At 45.7% G+C, this 22,583-nt stretch overlaps 1 protein-coding gene across 2 annotated transcripts; it reads left to right on the plus strand.

Annotated features, from left to right (window-relative positions):
• Window positions 1–681: 681 nt before the first annotated feature.
• On the plus strand, window positions 682–22,468 carry LOC119450146 (ras-related protein Rab-32). Of its 2 annotated transcripts, none has more exons than XM_037713518.2 (6): window positions 682–857; window positions 10,983–11,111; window positions 11,872–11,950; window positions 15,308–15,489; window positions 20,248–20,391; window positions 21,965–22,468. In XM_037713518.2, the coding sequence occupies exons 2-6, from the start codon at window positions 10,989–10,991 to the stop codon at window positions 22,073–22,075; spliced, it is 639 nt and encodes a 212-aa protein (XP_037569446.1). In that variant the 5' UTR covers window positions 682–857; window positions 10,983–10,988; the 3' UTR covers window positions 22,076–22,468. The 2 variants fall into 2 exon arrangements, with proteins under 2 accessions (XP_037569446.1, XP_037569447.1); XM_037713519.2 differs by having other exon boundaries at window positions 685–857; window positions 10,947–11,111.
• The last annotated feature ends 115 nt before the right edge of the window (window positions 22,469–22,583 follow it).

The raw sequence follows: 22,583 nt of genomic DNA on the forward strand, positions 1-22,583 counted from the left end.
ATTCACAAATCGCCAGCCTGACTTAGCGGCGCTAAGGCGTTGCGCTGCTGAGCACGAGGTCGCGGGATCGAATCCTGGCCGCGGCGGCCGCATTTCAATGGAGGCGAAATGCAAAAACGCCCGTGTGCTTACCTTGTAGTGCACGTTAAAGAACCAGAGGTGGTCAAAATTAATCCGAAGCTCTCCACTACGGCGTGCCTCATAATCAGAACTGGTTTTGGCACGTCAAACTCGAGAAAGAAGAGAATGGTTTAGCGGCTCTGATATGCGTTCTTCTTAAGAGCATACGTAGCCACGACTTAAGCTTTGGGCCCATTGCCGAGAGAGAGAGAGAGAAACAACTTTATTTAAGTGAAAAAATTTTCACTGAGGAATGGTGGTCAGGCGGTGCCTGGCCGCCACCTCCTCAGTGACTGAACAAGAAAGCAACCAGCCGCACGGAATAACTGCGGAGATGTTCTGCTGCTTTGGGATCACTTATCGTTTGAACAGAATTAAGGCAACCGGTCAGAAGTATCCCACCCCTGTCGCTCTGACGAACTCAGTCGATACTGGCGCAAGAAGCGTAAAAAGACGAGCGATCAGAATGACTCAAGCCGAGATGAGCTGCGGCGATGCTGCGCGGGCGTTTTGCACCCGGCTGCTTCAATCCGGTGGCCCCGCTCGTCTTGTCAGTGGGTTCGCCGGGCGATAGCGTTCCAGCGGCATTTTTTCACCAACAGATAGTAGTACGGCCGTCCTTCACCAGGCGTCAGTCACAGCGGCAGATTGACGCCGCTTATCTCGTTCAGTTGAAGCGACCGCTTGCCATGTCGTCCGCTTTCTGGAACCAGTGAAAGGAACTGAGGATTTAGCCCGTGAGTATTCCTTTCATTCTGTCTTGCCTCGAGTCTGCGAGTAGACCTTCTTGAGAGCCGTCGGAATTCTCGAGGATCGTTAAGGGCGCGTACTACGATGGGAAGCTGGTCCTCGAGAACGTTCTCGAACAAGACTTGCTCGTGCAGAGAGCGCGTTGTTTTCGCGCCCCCTTCGGATGGGGAGGTTCCGTTGCATCCGCACCGCTCGTTGTTTCAACGCGCTTGAGTCAGGCGGGCGCACAGCTATTTCTTTTACCTTAGGTTGGCAAGATGTACTGTCAAATAAAACATTCACTTTCGTCGAATTGCTGCCGCGAGAATTCTGCGTATTCCTGTTCGCTGTCTTCGAGCTAGCCGCTTCGGATCGCAGCACTTCAGGCTGTTGTTTTGAGGCGAAGTTGAGTTTCCAGGCCTGGGTGCACGAGACGAGTCTAGAGGGCGAAGCATGAAACGGGAACGGCAGGATCAAAGACTCTGTGCCGATTTTGTTGCGTAGAACTTAGTTCCCACGATGACAGCACCATAAGTCGCATGTCTTTAGCGTTCCACACGTATCGACGTTGATCTTTACAGATCTACATTTTTGTTCTTTTGCGTGAGCTCGGCGGCCGCGTTTCCTCGGAAACGGAATCAAGAACGTCAGTGCGGTGGGGTATCACACCCCGTTAAAGAACGTAACGAGGTCGAAAATAATGCGCAGCCAGTCCTCCACTGCGGCATACCTCATATATAGCCCAGGCGTAGCATCGTACTATACAAAGCTCAATAAGCATAGATTGCTGTAGAGGCTAAGAAGTTAGACATGTTGAACAAGTATTCGCATACGCACGTATTAGAAATGTACAATCATCATTCATTGAAACGTGAACGTAAATCAGAACACGTCCAACGCTCAGCTAGGTTTGAAAGGAAATGGGTTCTGAAAAATGTTTTAACAGCGAGAGTTTACAGCTGAGGGTAAATAAGGTAACTGCACACATGTTAGCGAGCTATCCCATATATAAACGGCACACTGTAGTCTCTCATGAATTATTTTATAGTTTTTTATGCTGTTATGTGTAAATTTCAATAATCGCAGAAATATTCATATTATTGTCAGATCGCCTTATTTGAAGGCACAGCCCTGAGTACATTTAACGCAGTTTCGTTTATAAAACTTCGCAATCAGTGTCTTCGCAATCCACGCTAGCTTCGAGTTATGGACAGGAGGTCTACTGATTGATTGATTGATTGATTGATTGATTGATTGATTGATTGATTGCACTTCCAGTTTATTTGATAAGAAGCTGCAGGAAATCAAATCAGAATCAGCTGCTCTGTACAAATAACTCGGAGATAGCCAATAAAACCGTAAAATTTTATTGTGTAGCTTTTTAGCGCAGTACGAGGCATCTCCACTCTGCCTCGATATATAAGCATTTTCCGATCGTAAAATAGGTGCAGCCATCCGAGAATCCAAAGTCCTGTATTGCAACGCTTTTATATCCGACGTCTGCTACCTACCGTGCACTCATCCGTTTAATCGACACGTAATTAACCGGAGCACCCCGAAGCAGTTTGGTATGTCTTTAGAAACACTTAAGTGTCATGCGAGAACGCTGTCCTTTCGTTGCATTAAAAATCGGCATCTCTTCAGCCATTCTTTACTGTCCCGGTCGTTAGCGACAGAATTTAGTCACAATTGACCAGCGACAAACCCTGGACGTCACTTTTCCACGCAGTTTTCTTTTTTTTTTTTTTTGTCCGAAGCTCACCTTGCTTAGCGAGCACCGATACACTGAGACAACGTGAGTCAGACAATGAGATACACCGGCCGATAACGGATAAGAGTGGCTGTAGAACAAAAGAAAACCGCAAAGGCATCGTGCAACCGTCAAGTGATAAAGCCGCGGCTGACGTTGCTATTAAGCGTTAAGAACTTTCTGGCTAACGTAGTACGTACATTCCTTCACTGAAATATGTCATTAACGCAATTCACAGCTAATTTTCGTCAAGGTATTCGAATTTAGTGGTTTGCCTCAGTATTCATTCTCTTTCAATAAAAGGGCCGCGATAGCGATATCCCTGTGATAGCGATATCCCGAAGTTTAAGGGTACTGGTTTTATCAAAAATGTAAGCTTCCGCACAAGCTACACCAAGCTTTGTTCCCAGACTTAGCGAGAAATTAGCATTTTTTTTTTCTTTCTTTTAAATCCCGTGTACCGTTTATCATCTCGCGCCGATAATCGCCAGTAAGCGTGCAAATTAAACATTCGTCATCGAAGGTTAATTGCAAGAAGCATAGCAGTCATTTATTTAGTTTATAACTTATCGCATTCCTGCGGGATACAGGCCTCAATGAGAGACTAAATAACTTTTGTGGTAGTGCGATTCGTTCGTGTGTGTGTGTGTGTATTGTGTTTTTTTTTTTCTCACTCCCTTTCTTTCATCCCTTACCATCTCACCTGGAGTAGCTTGCCAAGTCTGTCGTTAGATCTCACCAGATATGTAATTAAACTTTTCTCTCTCTCTTTTGTGTACAAGAAAAGTGGTAACAGTACATTTGACATAAAGCTAAACAGTAAACTTGAAGCTATATTATTAATGAAATGTGCGGCGCGGATGTACCACAAGCACCAAACCCAGGCCATAAAATGAAAACTCCGAACATATCCTGTAACAGATAACACTGTAGAAATGAGGGGAGGAAATGTAACATTAGGACCTAAACTGGCCGTGCAGTGAGCAACGAATAAAAGGATTCTGCAAAGGAGTCGCGAACAAACGGTAACTGGGATTGATACGCCAACCGACTTCAAGAGGCCGTGAGACACTGATGAATACACACGCACTTTATTTTCAGTAATACCATTAGAATTTGTCTTGATATAGTAGCTTTGCTCTTCAGTACGAACGTTCACTCTATTATGAACTGACTTTTTAAGCACCAGTGTAAAAATCTACAGTTTTTTTTTTATTTCCCTTATTAATTAAAAACAAAACAAAACAAAGAGGGCGAGAAGGAAATGTGGATTGTTCGATGGCAAGACATACGGCATTTCTGGCGATTCTGTTCCCCACGAACTTTTGCAGATCGCGCGCTGTATTAAGACAAGTTTAAACCCGGTAATCAATTTCAAGTCGCGGAACATCAAACTTCCTGAGTGTGGTTATGGGGTTAGAATATAAGCGCGCTTTAGACTGAGTGATAAACCGTTCTTTTCCGCCGTACAGTCGTCCTAATCGCATGCGTGCGTGTGCTAAGTGCTAGAAGTCAGCGAGTGGTTAAATTCGCTTTAATTCGATCTTTATGCACATTACATCATTTCTTTTCCCGTTTACTTGAATAGTATTTAAAATGGTCTGAGCAAACTTATCGCATCAGAGAAGCAGCCGGCGCCTCCAACAGGCGCGAACGTTCCTTTAAAGGTACACTACGAAGCTGCACTAAATTATTTAATCTAGTTACGAGTTCTTTCAAAGCTATATTTTCATGCTTTGACGGATTTATATTGGTTACCACCAGAGAAAATTAAAACAAAGCTTCCCTTTCTGGAAGCTTGCGCCGAAATCTCAATGCCGGTATATGCCATTGAGACGTCGCGTATTCCAGTATGTTTTCTCACTTATGTGCCACGTTATAAAAATCACTGTAGGCTGACTCTTCTGTCCATACCGAATGCAATATAATGCTTTCCTCTTCGATAAATTATTGATTGGGGGCAAAATTCAAGACCACTCGTGTACTTAGGCGCACGTTAAAGAACCTCAGGAGATCAAAAATACTCCCAAGTCCCCATTTGCACTACGGCATGCCTCGCAATCAGATCGTGGTTCTGGTGGGTCAAATCACTGAATTAAATTTAATTTTAATTATATAACTAACTAGATCCGGAGCACACGCTGTCACAATCCGTGACACCCAGAGGAGCTGGTTCATAAAATTCAGGTTGTGGTCGCGCCACCTATAGCTTTCATTTTTGCGAGCTTTCCAGTTTATCAAGTCTCCTCCGGGTAACGGTGACATATTTGCTATAGCGCGGAAGCGCACTTTGTTAATACAGGCTGACTTAATATTCATACTTATTCTCCTAAGCACTGATAGTTTTACCTAAATGTCGGTATTCTCCGCAACCTGATCATACATTTCGCAGCAGCATTTCACCTAAGAAAAACAGAAGCTTGTTCGACCTTCGAATGCAGCAGCAGGGGCGTGTTCGGACGAAACAGGTCAATAGGGCTTCGTTCTGCGACAATGTTTCGCCATACGACGCATAGACGATACGCATAGCACCCGACGCATAGCTATCTGCGAAGCCCGGTTTCTCCGGGCAGTTGTTTGTATTTGACACGCGTTCTGACCGTGCCCTAATCCGCACTAACATTGTTCTCGTAGGTGCACTATGCACGTCAGAAGCAGATACACGCTTGTCAGATCAAAGAGCCCTGCCACATGTTCTCCCGGCATATCACACGCGCAGTGCCTATTCTTGTTTCTAAATTCGCAGCGCTGCTGACGAGGAACATTAGCGCTAGCAAAGACAACTCGCACGGGAAGAAAAGACAGGCGACCGCTACTCTCACGACTGAATATAAGCAGGTAAAAGAAGCGCCCCCCATGATCATGGCCTATATTACTAGCGTGCGACAAGAAGCTCGTAACGCGTAGGCAACTTCCAGTGCAACGTGTGCACTGCGGCGGACCACAGATGTGTACGGAAAAATTCTGTGCGCGATATTTTCTCTGTATTTTCCAGATTTGATTTAACGCAGAAGAGAGGGAGTGAAACAGCAAGGTATATAATTCTCCTGTAGTGCTAAAGCTTTTTATTTTTCCACGCTGTGTTCTACCTTACTCAATCTCACCAAATAATTGCAAGCGTGAGTGCACGCTATATATATATATATATATATATATATATATATATATATATATATATATATAGATATATATATATATAGAGAGAGAGAGAGAGAGAGAGAGAGAGCAGTCTGTGGGTTGTGATAAAATCAAGTCTAGAGCGAGTGCAACAAATGCGCTTCCCAGGAACGCGCTTGCTGTGGCAAATCTCAACAGCTTGCGGTTTGCGTCGCGTTATCTGCTTGCACTCCAACGATATCGCTGCGTTTGCAGAAACAGGCACGGCGACGTTCTTAGACGTCGGTAAGGGACACACCTACGGCGCGGAGTCGTTTTGGGCACCATATAAATATTCTATTTGCTTCATGCATGGTACCAAGTGGGCATATGTGGTTGGTTTGGCATCTTGAAAGGGAACAAGAGCGCGCGAGGACAGAAGAACCAAAGAGAAACACATGACACAAGCGCTAACAACCACAGTTAGTTACTGACCTGTTGCAATAAATACAAAAGGACGACACAACAAAGAAAGAGAATGTTAGGGTAACGATAATGGGACATGACGGCGGTCACTGCTGTTGGCCAAGACATGATTAACTATATAAGAAACTGGCTGCTTTGCCAACCAGGGCTGCTCGAAAGTGCCTTCCTGGTGACTGTCATGTACACGCTTCGAACATCTCATGCGTGCTCACATCCCCGTATCGCCTCAGAATTTCAAATTTATTCGTTTCTTTGTTTTGTAGGCTAGTAAGCAACGCTCCCAGATTTCCGCGATCTGCGTGGTGTGTTCATGGTGTTACTGTGAGCCTCAAGGGTGGGACTACGACGGTGGCAAGCATATACAACCGGCCTACACGTTCTTCAGATACCTCACTACTTGAGTGCTTAGTGTCTTGGTGTGGTGCATCGTTTGTGTAATGCGGAGATTTTAATGCCCACCATCCACGATGGTGTAGCCGTCCCCAAGACAATCGTGGGGCAGAGATTAACGAGCTTATTATCAAGAATGATCGGCAAATACTGAATGACGGTCCACCTACATTTATAGGTAGAGGAAAGGAGCATTCCACTATAGACCTCGCGATTTCAACGATAGATGTTTTCTTAGCCTGGTCATCCGAAGCTGACCCGTGGGGCTCAGATCACCTGTCCATTTGGTTAACACCAACACATACTGCGGGCCGCCAGATTGCCATCTATATACAGTGACAAACTGGGACAAGTTCCATCAGCTGATCTCAGAGGCACCATCTCAAGACAGTTCAAACTGGTGAGTGAGTGTTTACGAGAAGCTACAGTACAACGACGACGGAGTATCGGCAAACCAAAGTCCAATCTTAAGCTTTTGCGGCTCCGCGCATGTCGACCCCGCGCTTATAGGCGGGCACAGCGCTCTAAACTACGCACCGACTGGACTATCTATAATCGCGTTGATTCATCCATACGACAGCATACAAAACAGCTTCGTGCAAGAGCTGGGCCGCCTTATGTAGTTCGCTGCATACTGGAAGTGGTTTTGGAAGTGTATGGGGCATACTGAAGGCTCTCCGCACTCCCGAAATCTGCAAGAACCCTACGGCTGCATTGTGCATATCGACTGGCCAGGCACCAAAAGCTCTAGCGGAGGCATTTGCATACCTTTTCGTCTCTCCTATGTCCAGTGACACCACAAATGGCGACCTTCCTTCTTTGACAAGTCAGAGTACCATAACTGCTTCCTACGGTCCAGCCTGCCAGATGGACGAGGCAGACTTCACTCTTGAGGAACTGCGACACGCGCTCAGTCTCTCCAAACGCCGCACTGCCCCAGGTGAAGACGGTGTGACGTATCAAGCATTACGGAACATTGATGAGAGTTTTCATGACCGTATACTGGACGAGTATAATGAAGTATGGAGAACTGGTGTAATCCCTGCTGAGTGGAAATCGTCCGTCGTAATAACAATTTTAAAGCCCGGGCACCCTGCAAGACACCTCGAGTCATACCGGCCAGTATCCCTAACCTCAAATGACATCAAGTTAATGGAGCGAATAGTCCCGTTTCGCCTAGACTACAGGCTACAGAAGCTATTTTTTTTTTTCCCTGATGTGATGAGTGCTTTTCGTCGCCGCCGTTCAGCTCTGGATAGCATTTCGGCATTTCAGACCTTGTCTCAGCGCTTGAATTTGCTGAAGGAAACAAGCACTCCGCCTACATGCTCTTCCCAGACATACAGCAAGCTTTCGACTCGGTTGCGCATAAGGCGATTATTTTCGCTCTTGCAACCGCGGGAATTTCGGGTCATCTGCTCCGCTTTGTGTACAATTTCCTATCGGAGCGCCGGATGAAAGTGCGTGTCGGAGGAATAACGAGTGAATCCCGCACTGTGAAGTGCGGTGTCCCACAGGGCAGCGTTTTATCGCCGCTTCTGTTTAGCACCGTAGTCGCCGCGCTTCCAAGTCGCCTGCCTCGGGACAGTGACTTCCCTGTGAGCGTAGCTATCTATGCAGATGATATTGCTCTGTGTATAAGCGGCCCCTCGCACCTTGGCCCGCGGCTTCGTGCAAGCTTGCAAAGAGCTCTGAACGCGACTTCGGAGTACTTGGGTGAAGTTGGCCTGCAGATATCACCTGCTAAGTCGGCTGCAATAGCATACCACCCTAAACAACGCGCTCGTTGAACAATGAGCCGACTGTATGAGCCTTGACGAAACGCCGATAAGCTGAGTGCGACAACACCGTTATTTGGGCCTAATTGTGGATTATCGCATCTCTTGGCGTCCTGCCGTTAAATTTGTACGACGCAAATCGCAATCCCTCCCTAAGTATGTGGCCGCATTGACTGCTAGAGGTGCTGGCTGCAACCACACAACAGCTCTGCAGGTGTACCAGTCATGTACTCTCAGGCATGATGTACGCGCTACCAGTCCTGAATGTACCACCTATAGTTTGATGGCCCAACTGGAACGAGATCATCGCGTTGCCCTTCGACTAATACTGGGATTACCTTAGGAAGGCGCAATCCGTTCCATTACTCACTGAAGCGCATCAGTTACCTCCGAGGCTGCAAGCAGACCAGAGAGCTCTATATCATATTGAGCGTCTGCACCGCGCATCGAATGGTCAAATGCTCATTGATCGTCTGATTCACTGCCAGTTTTCTCGCATGGTAAAATGGCGGCATTATTTGTGAACATTGCTGATATTTCTGAACATGCTGCTTCAGTTACGCCTCCGCCTCCGAAAGATATCACCAAACACGTATTCCCCATTTACCTCACAGTCCCTGACATACACAAAAAGTCTGCTATGCCTGTTTCGGCAATATTCCAATTGGCTTCACACGTAGGAATCGCTGGAAATGAAGAGGCCGATCGGCTGGCTTCAACATGCACTCATATAACGACTGTGCTTGCCCTGAAATTTTGTGCGAGCTTGATGACGCTCGTCTGCTGATTCGCCGCCACCTACTCAAGCAGCATCCAGACCAGCGCGTCGCAAATGGAACGTTCCCGCCCCGTGTTCGCGGTCGAGGCTTGCCTCGTCGCGCTGGAGCGCAACTCCTGAAGCTAAGGGTTGGCTGTGTGAACGTGCGCGAACATTTATACAGATAACGACGTGTGGCCAGACCATCGTGTACGTCTTGCGGCTGCCGCGAGACACTTCAGCACCTGATATTGGAGTGTCCCTCTTTCAGTGCACAGCGCATGTCACTATTGAGGGACCATCATCTCCTTAGCCTGCGGTGTACGACACTAGACGAATGTTTGTACCTCAGTGATTCTGCGTCTCGACGCCATCAGGCTCATCGCGCTCTCATTATTTTTCTAGATGTAACGAACTCAGGGGCACGTTTGTAACCCAGAAACTATTTCTTCTATTTTACATTCTTTAGTAGCGGGACCTGCAGTGACGGGCCCTGTACTGTATGTTCTACTTTATTCTTTGAGATTTGTCATCTCGCTCTTGCTTTCCTCTTTCCTCCACTTCTTCATATATTCCATTTCTATGTTTGTGTCCTCCTTTCTGAAGAGTAGGCAGGCGTTGTGCCCCTTCTGGTGGCAGTTGCCAGCCTTGCTCCTCGTTTTCACTTTCCTGTGTATATGTTTACAAATATAATAATAATAATAATAATAATAATAATAATAATAATAATAATAATAATAATAATAATAATAATAATAATAATAATAATAATAATAATGTCGTGCAATCATACAAAATACCTGCGACTGGCGTCGCTTGAGCTGACTTGACGTCGCTTATTTTTGTTCTTGACGCTCCCCCCCCCCCCCCCCCCCGGTCGGCTTATCAAAAAGAAAACTTGCCACTTAAAAATAAATGATTCCGTCTTTTTCCTACCAAGAAAAGGCCCTGAGTTTACTCTCTGGTCGAAGTCAAGTTTAGATTCTCGCACTTTACTTTGCGCTGATTGACTTGTATGCACGAGACATTGCTGGTACGTAAGAATTGCCAACTTGTCGCTGAGTGTCATTCTCTCCGTAATGCGTGTACGCGTGTTCCATATTCCCAATGGAGAACAAAGCAAGGCTGAGAGATATCACATCACCCGCCGCGGTAGCTTAGTGGCTATGGCGTTGCGGTGCTGAGCTCGAGGTCTCAGGTTCGATCCCGGCCGCGGCCGCCGCATTTCGATGGGCGCGAAATGCAAGAACGCTCGTCTACTTGGATTTAGGTGCACGGTAACGAACCCCGGGTAGTCAAAATTAATCCAGAGTCCCCCACCACCGCGTGCCTCACAATGAGATTGTGGTTCTGGCACGGAAATCCCCAGAGTTTAATAAAAAAAATTTGATACCACATTGCTTAGGTTAGATCTCTCTCTCTCTCTCTCTATCTCGCACGCGCACAGACAGGCGGGCGGGCGGGCGGGCGGGCGGGCGGGCGGGCGGGCGGGCGGGCAGGCGGACGGACGAGTTTCATTATTAAATGAACAGCCGAAATGGCCATACTAGGTATGTAGAGCACATTTGAAAAAAAATCATTAACAGTTGTTTGCAATGCGCCCGCCGTTTCGTGCGGCCCAGCGGCTTTCTTTTAAATGCTGGGAAAAATAGGTACGCAAAAGGAAGCGCGTCGCAAACGACTGAGTGATGTTTTAAAATGTACAAAAATACACTTCCTTACTGCTGATCCCCCCCTTCCCTTTTCTCTTATTTTTTCTAACTTGATCCGTGTTAGGTGGGACGCTTAATTATCCTCGAGTTATGCCAGTTTTCTTTATTGTTGCGTTTTCTTTTCACAGGCAAGCCAGTGCTGATTTTGAGCGCGGCTTCCGCAGGTCACGATGAAGGAACCTCAGCGCGAGCACCTGTACAAGATCCTGGTCATTGGTGAGCTGGGCACCGGCAAGACCAGCATCATCAAGCGCTACGTACACCAGTTCTTCTCGCATCACTACAGGGCCACTGTATCCTGTTCCTATACGCATATATACCGCATAATGACCGTCCCAATTCTAAGTTGTGTTGCGATACGTTATGTCGGGATTTGAATAAGCAATGAAGTTCAGCCGAGTTGGATCCTGCTGACCTTCAAATGAAGAAAGACAGAGCGAAGCTACATGGGGAAGACGAGACGAGCCGAGCCGTCCTTTTGCCTTCGCTTGTTTTTGCACTCTTTCCATTTAAAGAACGTAGCGTGATTTAACCTCTGCTACATTAGGTTATTGGCTATATACATACAGTGCACTAATACTAACCCCCTCCCCTCCCGCCTTTTCCTTCTTTGTATTTTTCGTTTCTTTCCAACTTTTTTACCCCTGCACTCAAGTGTATACACTTGAGTGCAGGGGTAACAAAGTTGGGCAGAAAACTAGAAGCATCTCTTCTGGTTAAGCTGTTTTTTTTTTCCTTCTCATTTCTATGTTTCCCTATGGCATGGTACGTCGTCAAATGTCGTACCTTGCAATGTCATGTTGCGCTATCTTTTGCTATGTCTTGATGTTCCGCACTGTGCTTGCACAAATATGCCTATAACCAGAGTCCTTCAATGCTGTAACTTAGCGGGTTTACGTTACATTACCTAGTTATTTCTTTGGCGTTTGTGTGATGCCATTGTAGGATGCGCAGGCATTGTCTATGCGAAGCGTTGACCTTTCCGCCATAGTTTTGCTATCGGAAATGCGTTTCTGACCGCTGTCATCAATCCTTGACTCGAGCGATGTCCAGATCGGCGTCGACTTCGCTCTCAAGGTTGTAGAATGGGATGAAAATACCCTCATTCGGCTTCAGTTATGGGATATAGCAGGTAAGTATTGCTTATATTATACGTGCAGCGTGAATTTGAAAGTATAAAACAATAAATATTTCATTGCGCTTCAGTGTAAGTTAAAGTGCCTTCAAGAGTGAAGTTTCGCGCAAGACAACATGCATATCAAACTATTGAATGAACTACGGATGTAATGTTCTCGTAGCCACTCTATTTCCCGCTTGTAATGGCAGATGACAATGACATAACTCTGGCAAGCGAGTTTAAGTACCTAGGCGCGTTTTCCATCGCAAATGTATTTTTGTACCGCCATATATATTACGTCACAGCCAAACCCTGTAACAGTATTATGTTTCTTGCGGAGGAAAGTGGAACATTTCCTTATAGAAACTAGAAACATCTATATCAGTACTTGAGTACGCGTTTATGGGATCCGTGGTTAAAAGAAATATAAAAGAAATTAGAAAGGGCGCGAGGTTTAGCCGTAAGGTTCGTTTCAGCGTGTTCTTTGCGAAGAAAAGCCTCAGTTGAGAAACACCCGGCCTTGCACCATAAAAACCCAATCTATAATCAATCATAAACACGCGATAATCGCAGAAAAAAAATTGGCCGCATATCTGCTATAACGTCGAAAGACGATAGTCTTCTGCCGCCCCTGATACGTAACACCCTCTCTTCTCCCCCTCCCACCCCTCATGCTCTTCCCCTCCCCTCTTACTCCTCCCATGATGGATGCAATGGAGGTTTTGCTGAATTCAATTCTAATTTCCCGCATTCGTCCTGCTCTCACGCCATCTGCTCTGACATTTTATTATTGTTGGCTTAAAGCCGGCTACAGAGCCGCTGCTTCAGTCGGCTTGTTTTTAACGCGTAGCGTCTCTTCGACACCATTTCTAACGCGTTGATTTTTAATTACGAACCTAAAAACCATTCCAATATGTATTTTTAATTAAATGAACGCTGCGGATCGCGGTTATGTACATATATTTTGCCCCAAATAGGCCCGAGGTTTTCTTTGCGCTGTATAATGTTGACGTGTATGACCCCGTGCCACCAGTGCTAGTAGCTTGGTTGGTTTTGGCCGGGCGGTTTAATCGGTTTTGGCCGGGCGGTTTAATCGGTTTTGGCCGGGCGGTTTAATCGGTTTTGGCCGGGCGGTTTAATCGGTTTTGGCCGGGCGGTTGAATCGAGTGACGGACAGATAAAGTTTTTCGCGTTTCGGTAGCCCAAGAAAGACTATCGCACTTAAAGAATCTGATTTAAAATGTTTCACTTTTTTTTTCGCGAACATGCATAGAACGTGACAACAGCATATTGCAACCGTACTACGTCTCTCCAGGGGTATATCACATTAACAAGGTTAGGTAACAGTGCAGAACTGACACGCTAGAATTTTTTGTCTTTCTTTCTTTTTTTTTTTTTCACGCCCAGCTTCAGAATGCAATCGCTTACAGGGCAATGTTGTGACCGCTACTTCTAGTGATGTCTTCTCCCTGCTGCGATTATTGTTTCTAATCCAGTATTCGATGAGCACCTGTTATTTGATGTGATACATGTTTTTTTTTTTTTTCGAATCCAGTATTGATACTAGCTTTTGCAGTGCATGTGCTACCGGTGCAGTTCGTACGATTTTATATTTTGCAATGTGTAACACCCCCTCCCCCCCCCCCCCCCCATTTTTTTAATAAGGCTTGTTAGTGCCGAGGGTACTGTAATAAATAAAAATTATACATGAAATACAGACGAAACCACGCATATATCTGATAAAAATTGGGAAACGACAGAAAACTTGATAAGTTCGAACGGGAAGAAAACGAGGCACATACATTACAGCTGCAATAACGAACAAAATTAACATACAACAGCCACTTTGGAACATTTGACACATACTGACCATGAGGTCGCAGGTTCAATTACCGGTTGCGACGCCCCCAATCTGATGGCAGGGGAATGCAAAAACGTTTATGCAGTTAGGGTAAGGTGCATGTCAAAAAATGTCACAGTTTCGCTCTAAGGGCGAAGCAATGAATGCGATAGCAACACAGCAATGTCATACGAAGTAAGGTGAGCGGCTTTGGTAGCAATATGAATTGTAGTAAACATGAGCTGATTAAGTAAGCAGGTGTGCTGCGGCGTAAGTAGACCGACATGAAGAGAGACTCGATGACCACGAGAAGGCGCGTGTGAAACGGTGGTGTTGATGAGAAGCGCTGCCCGTGGGCAGCGCGTGCGAAGGGACACACCTGTAGCGCTGCACTGCCGATCCGGGCAGCATTGCATGTGTAGCGTGCGTTGGAAAATGTGGCCCGACTATTACTAACTGTGGTGTGAGCGCGCACAAACAAACATGAATAGATCACACTGAATGACTGCAGACAACGACTGTCAAAACGCTGGCAACAAGCGCATATGCGCCGCAGCGGGCGAAGGTACGTGCGGTCTGTCGCTTCAACGGAAACTGAGCGGCGAATGCACAGCGCATAAAGGTCAGAGCCGTGTGGAGACAAGAGACGGTGCGGGGCGAGCGACGAGCGCAGTTGTTGGCAGAGTAAAAGAGCGCCCCCCCCCCCCCCCCCCCGCTCTCTCCGGCGCTCGCTTCCCGCTTCCTTGCTTGCTGGTGGGAGATTGAGTGCGTTCGCTCTCCGTGACAGCGTGCGTCCCCGCACACTTCCGCTCGGGCATACGGCGCGCGGCGAAGATTTTATCTATACGGAACCTCACGGCGACGGCAACGCCGATGGCAGAAATCCGGTGGAAGTGTCCATATAATTGCTATCGCAATAAATAAGAAGAAAAGAAAGGTGTTCAGAACTAATCCAGCTTTATCACAGTCTCCCTGGTGTACAAGGTGTCACTTTGAGACGTACCTTTCGACAGCATGAACGCATTCACAGCAATTCGCGGCATGCATAAATCATAAGCAAGTTCGCGAGTTTTGGAAAGCAGGAACTATCCTTGCAATTTAAATTAAATTACATTTTAATTGGGTTTCCCAACAATAAAATTTATATTACGCATTATCGTGAGCTTAAGTAGTGGCATTACATTATGATTACGTAGCGAAATACATAGTCGCCTCCAAATAAGTTTATAAGTTCAGAAACAATTGTTATTTTCGTTGACGTAGCGTATGCGTCTGACACGTTTCGCGATACATTGAAATACGTGACGTCACGCTGACGAAACGGCGCTGAGATTTCGGCACGAAATTCAAGGAATAGAAATTTGTCGTTCATTTTCTGCATCAGTTATTACCATTTTTCCCACCAAACTAAAAAAAAGAGAAGTTCTTTAGCAATATTTTACGAATCTAAACTATAATTTAGTTTTGCCCGTTCCTTCAATTGCTGTAATGCATTTGCTGCTACATTTTCGTGCGACATGATCGGCTTGCAGGCCAGGAACGCTTCGGCAACATGACGCGCGTCTACTACAAGGAGGCTGTCGGCGCCTTCATCGTGTTCGACGTGACGCGGTCGCAGACCTTCGAGGCGGTGCGGAAGTGGAAGGCAGACCTGGACAGCAAAGTGCAACTGCCCGAGGGAAGCTCCGTACCCTGCGTACTTCTAGCAAACAAGGTGCGTACGCGCATGAGTGGGGATTAAGTTTGGCACGAAGCAAATGATCACCACACAAAAAGTCGCAGTTTCGCTCGAAAGGCGAAGCATCAATTGCGATAGCAAATTTACTAGTAGAGAGCCTATGCGGAGTAAGTATAGTAGTTTTATCGGCTGCATAAACTTGGACACATTCGCTTACTAACTGAATTAACAAGCATGGTGTCAGCGCGCACAAGCAAACATGAATAGATCACACTCGACCGCAGACAACCTCTGTCAAAACGCTGGCGTGAGCAAGCGCGGCCGCAGCAGCGACCGAATGTTCGTGCTGTCTATCGCTTCAGCGGAAAGTGAGCGGCGAAAGCACAGCGCATAAAAAGGTAAGAGCCGTGTGGAGATCCATTTCAAGATACGGTGCGCGCGACAGCCCTCACCCGCGCAAAGTACAAGCACGCAGTTGCTGGCAGAGTAGAAGACGCGCCCCCTCCCTCCCGCGCTGCCTTTCCGCTTTCCTTCTTTCGCGTGGGAGATTGAGTCGCCAGTTCCCCCTTGCGCCCAGTCACAAGATACGCATTTGGTGCCGCAGCTAAACGTCGCCTCCCCTCCCATTCCCCCACGTCCTCTCGCACGACGGAAGAAGTTGCGTTTGCTCTCCGCCGTGCGTTCGCTCTCCGTGAAAGCGCGCGTCCCTCGCGCGCTTTCACTCGCACATACAGCATACGGCGCGCGGCAACAATTTTATCGCCGTTGAACTTTATACGGAACTTCACGGCGACGACGACGGCAGAAATGCGCTTAGAATGTCCATATAATTGCTATCGCAATAAAAGACACCGGTCGAACGCTAACCTACGGCTGGTCATTCTTTGCAACACGTAGTGGTTGCTATACTTTCGAGGTCTGCGTTGTGAACATAAACGATTGTCAGCGCTTGATCGTCGCGTGTCTGAATTTGTTTGTGTCATGATCGCGTGCTTTGCGCGCTAAACTTGATTAATGAATAATGTGCAGACACGCACCCACGCCTTGTGGTCTTAACGCGCGCTACGTTATAGCGACTGTTGTAGAAGCTGTCTGTGATAAACGGCATCTTTCCATTTGGCTAAATTCATTTCCCCTCGACGCGAGAGAGAAAGGAATTATGCCAAAATGGAGATTTATGCAATTAACTGCACTGCATGGACTGGCATGTGTGGATTCTGCATTGCGCAGTAAAAGCCATACGCAATCGCTACCGCTGATTACCGCCGTAGTGGCTCAGATGGCTATGGCGTTCTGCTTTTTGAGAACGAAGTCGCGGATTCGGTTCGCGGTCGCCACTGACGCATTCCGAAACGGGTGGGTCGCGTAAGCAAGATATATCTCGGGTCTTTCCGCTCTTCCGTAAAATATATTCCCCCTCTTTGGTACCTAAAGCGCCAGCAGTTATAGTACACTTCCGATTAGTGTAGCCATAATTAGCTGATCGAAAATTATATTTAAAAGGGCATGACATATTGTTTCTGCTTCCCTTGGCGAAAACACTGCGAGTCGCTTCCAGTCACACCTTGGCGCTAGAGGTAGCTAAAGTATTGTTTAGGGCGCACACCACCAATTTTCTTCGAGGTAGCGGCATCGAACGGTTTCTATTTTTTCATTTTTTTTTATTTACCAGCTAAGCTGTTAGCCTCTCGGTGGTCGGCATTTTTCGTGAGGGTGTCCGTGAACAAAAACTATCATCATCAGCAATTGCTCATACCCCCTAAAAAATAAAAAAATGCAATGGCTCATCCCCCTCGTAATGCAGAGGCTACGAGCACGCAGCAAAGTGAAGCGAACAGTGCACACATTCATTGGAATCGCGCATCCAAAGCGTATGTTTCAATAAAGAACAAGCTGAAAACAAGCATCCGAACCATCAATAAAGCATTGCATACACCCCTAAGCAGTTGTAGCGGTGGTTTTGCAACAGCTTCGCTGGACGTCCACTTTCGCAGGACCGGGATGGCAAGTCATTCTTTTTTTTTTTTTTTAACTGCATCTTTAACCCCATAACTATCGTTGCCCTTGTTTTGTGCAGCTTTATCTCGCTTCTCAGTGGAACTCATTATAATGTGCCCTGATTTACACTATTCAGACGACGAATTAACGCGAAGACAATGTCTTCGTGTTGTTTTAATTGCGAAGACATTCGCAAAACAAAGAAAAAAAAATGCTTTTTTGTGAACGCCTTCTACTCTGTCTTCCCGTCCCTAACTTGAAGCCAGTATAATCTATACCGGCGAGCTGGACCTTTACTTCCAAGTGGCTCCACATCAGCGACGTTCCAGAATTTAACATCTGAGCTACCTGCTTTTATGCCCCCAATTCAATGCAACTCAAGTCCCACGTAATTCATCAAAAGCCTTTCCTGCACTTCGTTCGCCCACATTTCACCTTGAAATGTTGCTTTGCCGCAAGAAGAGTAGTCATACGGCGAAGCCCGCACACTGAGTTCCCCTTCAGTCACGGTGCATACTTTTGTGTACCCGACTTGTTCTTGTCAGTTGTGAAGTGATGGCAAGGGAAAAAGTCACACATATTAATATTCTGGTAAACTGAAATCCCTGCGCACTGAATATGGGTTCATTTCACATCAATACCTGCTACGCCCGACCACATTCTCAAGGCACTACAAGTATTGTATGACTCTGGCACTACCATGTCTGACAGGACCAGAGTCCTTCAATATTTTTTAACAAATGTATGCAAGGACTCTATCTGGACGTTCGACGGGGCGCGTTCTGTCAACAACGGTTAAAGAATAGTTTTTTTTTCTTTCTTTCTCGTAATGCTTGCAGCTAATATGCAACTTCATGTGCGCCGAACCAGTAATTCAATTCTTTTTGTAAAAGTACGCAACACAACTGTATAATAAAACCGATATTTATTTAATCCGTAATTAAGAGCCTTCACTAGAAAATGCACACAGCATAATTCTATACCACCTTCTATCTTTCAATAGAGTCAGCAGCGCCTTGGAATAAAATTGTGTGTCGTCGGCAAACTTATCGACACTCCATAAAAATTTGTGACCGAACTGGATAAGGGAAGAGCTGAGAGGTCTAGCTGAAGTAGCTGGCTACTCAGCTTTTGGGGTAATTAAAGGGAGAGAAAATAAAGAGAATACGACGACGATTGTTTTGATAGAGATGCTTATGTACGTAAATTATTATTTTTTACATGTACGGACGCCGCACACTGTCGGAACAGATTAAAACTAAGCGTTCGTTGGCGTTTGCGAAGCACGCTGTTCTTGTTTTGGAGCAATTTGGAAGTAGAGCACACGACGAAGGTGGACACGTTTTCACCGCGAAACTCCTCGCTCAGCGTAAACGTGTGGCGATCACACGTGACCTGAGAGGGGGGCAGGCGGGTGTTGTCGTATGCCAGGTATCCTGGTACACAAAAATTTCGGGAAGGAGAAAGGAGGCATGATCCCTGATGGTGATGGGACTATCTTCTCCGCTCGAAAACCGAGAAGGATACAAACACCGTAATCAGGATGCTGGATCCAACTTAGGAAGGGCGGCCATGTCACCATGGGCTTTCAGGAACTTTCACCTATTATAATTCCAGTTTGTGGTCGGTTCTCCAGTGCCTTCCGTCGTTGTTATTGCGATCGCAACTATATGGACACTCCAGGCGAGTTTTCGTTGTCGCCATCACCGTGATGTTGCGTATGAAATCCAAAGTCCGATAAGATCGCTCCCCACATACCGTGGTGCGAGGGAAAGCGTTTGAGTGTCAGCCGAAAAGGACATATAGTGGCTTGATGCGCGCCATCTTTCCACGCACTCAATGTTGGAGGTCACGTGATTAAGCGCGCGTCTTCAGTGAGATCTGTTAATGTTTGCCTGCGTGCGCTTAACACCATGCTCGTTAATTTAATTAGAAAGTGGATGCTTACTGCAATTTATACGGCCGACAACACTACCAACCTTTTTTACTGCGTGTAGTGGTCTAGTACTTCAATTGCTATCGCTATGCTTTTAATTCCAATCGGGCGCAACTGCGACTTTTTTTTAAAGAAAATGTGGAGGAAATAAACTTTCGCTTTAATAACTGAAATCACTCCTTAAATTTCACTCTCTCAGAAAATTGATGAGCACAGTATTAGCCAAGGATCCAAGTTAATTCTTTCAGAATATGGAGATTATCTACACACGGCGAAGATGCAACGGGCACAGCTCATAGAGCAATGTTACATCTTGCTATGACTCCTTTAATCATGTAAGGATAGCGTTTAGCGTCTAGCCCCGAAAATGGGATCAAGATCGAAGTATAGCATCACAGGGGGTCAACTTTGCTTCTGTGTTGGCAAGCTCCCTGTCATCAGTGCCAATATGGTCAGGAACCCATCGAAATATGACATAGTGCCCTTTCTGCAAGGTGGACTCGTACAAACCAAAAGGTTTTTGAACAATTAGTTCGATCTTGCCATGAGAGGATGCCGGTTACACAGTGAAAGAAAAAATTAAACCCCAAGCTCTCCCAATCTGCCCAAATGTTGTCACTTGATGAAAATAGTTATAGAAAATAAGCAGAAAATTTAGGCTGGCAAAAAAAAAAATCTTTTTAGATGCTATGCTTAGTGCCAATCCTTCTAACAAATACATATTATTTCTATTTCTTGCCTGCTGAAATGATTCAGTGACTGGCATGAAGCTTTCTCCTGTCTTTCCCTCGTTGCATTTTTTCTGCGTGCATGTGGTCTGTCTCCAAGCATTTATCTTTCCATGTGGATTTCACTTGCAGTGCGACATGTCCAAAGAAGGCATCGTAAACAACCCAGCTGCCATGAATGAATTCTGCAGGGAGAACAATTTTGGTGGATGGTTTCTCACATCGGCCAAGGAAAACCTCAACATTGAGGAGGCAGCCAGGTTCCTTATAACACAGGTAGGTGCTGTTTGATTGCTTGAGAATGATTTATGCGGTTAATAGAGGGAGAGATACAAGCGTACACACCGACCAGAGCAACTTGCGCACGACCAGCCTGTGCTTAAAAAACAATCTTTTCATGCTTTAAAGCCAGGATGGAGGCCGACAGATGAAAGCCCCATGGAATAAAGGTTGTATAATCGGGAATAAAGTGCCCCAGGCAGGCTGGCCGACGTTTCAGTAGGCGAAGCTATTTTCTTGTACATCTTGTAAGCTTTCTGATAACAGGGCGCTTCGTTAAAGGATAGCAATCGATTCATATATGCCTGCTCCTCCAATTGTGCTGCTGTTAATTAGAAGTTCCAAATATCAGAATCAGGTCACTAGAAAGGGGCTAGATGTAATCCCCTGAGGCAAGGTATGCCGACCAGGGATTCCATGGTAAAGCCGAATTTCTTTTCCACCTATGAATTTAACTTGAAACTGAGGACTGCGTTCCAAACTTTGCAATGCAGCCTGCCTTTCCAGTGTACTCGTAAAATTTGGTTTGTACATCTGAACTACAAAGAAATCCAGCTTTTTAGGCATGCCAGTAGTCCATATACTTTTTCTCCCGGGTTACAACTTTGTATGAGGTCATGAGAACATGTAGGTGACTGTGATTATGCCAAAAGGAAAGTCACCGTTTTGCCCGAAAGGCAAAGCATCGATTGCGATATCAAATTATTGGACAGCTATACGAAGTAAGAATAGTAGTTTTATCGGCTGTGTAAACTTGTAAATATTCGCTAACTAAATTAGCAAGCATGGTGTCACGTGCGTACAGGCAAGCATGAACACATCTCACTCGATGACCACGGACACTCGTTAAAACGCTGGCGTGAGGAAGTGCGGCGGCAACAGCAAGCAAACTGACCTTCGTGCTGCGACTCGCCTCTACGCGAACTAAGTGGTAAATTCAAAACATGGTTGGAGGGCTAGAAAAATTTGCTCCCACTGACTACGTGTCGAAACTAAAGCAGCACTTTGTTTCTGTGGCCTATACAGTCAATCTCCAGAAAAATGAACATTGCCTATAACTATGACCTGTTCTTACAGGATTAATACTCGCAGCATAGTACTACTCCTCTTTCAACCACATACATGTACTGGTAATGGAGCCCCTTGGAGGTACAACTATGAAACATTATGCTGTAAAAATGATTAGTGGGTTCCTCAACTTAAACTGAGATAACCCAGGCTTTATAAATTGGTTGTAGGGTGCTTGACATAGTGCCATCATTTATGAACTTGTCTTGATTTGATTGCTTTATGACTTGATTGCTTTTTCACTCAGAAGTAAAAAAAAGAAAAAAAGCAAGAGAATAAAATTGTTGCTGACAGCAGAGAACCAGAACAAATTACAAAATTCAACATCCCCAAGTGTATTGATAGAAAGTAACAGAGAAGTAGCTCAGAAGCAGTTATTGTAGAATAGACATAACTGGAGAGCGTCCCATAACTCTTTTGGATTGGTGATGATTGTGCAAGTAGTGTGCACGTCTCCCTCAGTTGGAGAGCAAGCCCCCTTATGGTAATCTGTTTTTTGCAGATACTCCACAACCAAAAGGCGCTAAACTTGGATGAATCTGGGCAAGCATCAGTCCCACTGTCAGGGTCGCCTCCACTGGGGCAGTCTGTGCCACGAAGAACATGCTGCTGACTTGATATGTCTATAGTCTTAATCAGCTCTTATAGCTAGATGGAAGTGTTGTTTATATTGAGCAACGAAAGTATGTGCCCCTCTCCAATGGCCTTTTCTGCTCACTTGTACAGGTAGGGTTGACACAATGCTAGTTTTAAATTCATTGCACGTCACTTCTACACTAAAGCTGTTCAGCTTTCCGACGTGACACGCTCCATGGACTCAAATGTCAGGGTAGAGTGTGCCAAGTCTTGGCGAAAATTTATAATGCTCACAGCACCCTTTTAAAGCTTGTGCTTTTTCTTTTGCATGGTGCACATTAATAATGCTTCACACACATTTTTTGTATGCTCTGGACATACCTGTTAGGAGTGAAGAGCATTTTGTATTAAGTAGCTATTACTCATGTATTTACAGCACTGTGACACTCAACTAGCACATATCCACAACTTTTTAAAATTTTTTCATGTATTTGAAACAAGACAAAAAACTTTAAATGCTCAATGTTTTAAGTAGCGTTGACATA

The sequence above is a fragment of the Dermacentor silvarum genome, chromosome 4 (genome assembly GCF_013339745.2).
Source record: "Dermacentor silvarum isolate Dsil-2018 chromosome 4, BIME_Dsil_1.4, whole genome shotgun sequence".
In the NCBI taxonomy this organism is placed as follows: Eukaryota; Metazoa; Arthropoda; class Arachnida; order Ixodida; family Ixodidae; genus Dermacentor; species Dermacentor silvarum.

Excerpts from the sequence above, each read along its gene's own strand:
- LOC119450146 (XM_037713518.2), top strand. The coding sequence starts at position 10,989 with ATGAAGGAACCTCAGCGCGAGCACCTGTACAAGATCCTGGTCATTGGT. Across the intron at positions 11,112-11,871 it reads CGCATCACTACAGGGCCACT|ATCGGCGTCGACTTCGCTCT; the intron begins GTATCCTGTTCC and ends AGCGATGTCCAG. Across the intron at positions 11,951-15,307 it reads TCAGTTATGGGATATAGCAG|GCCAGGAACGCTTCGGCAAC; the intron begins GTAAGTATTGCT and ends ATCGGCTTGCAG.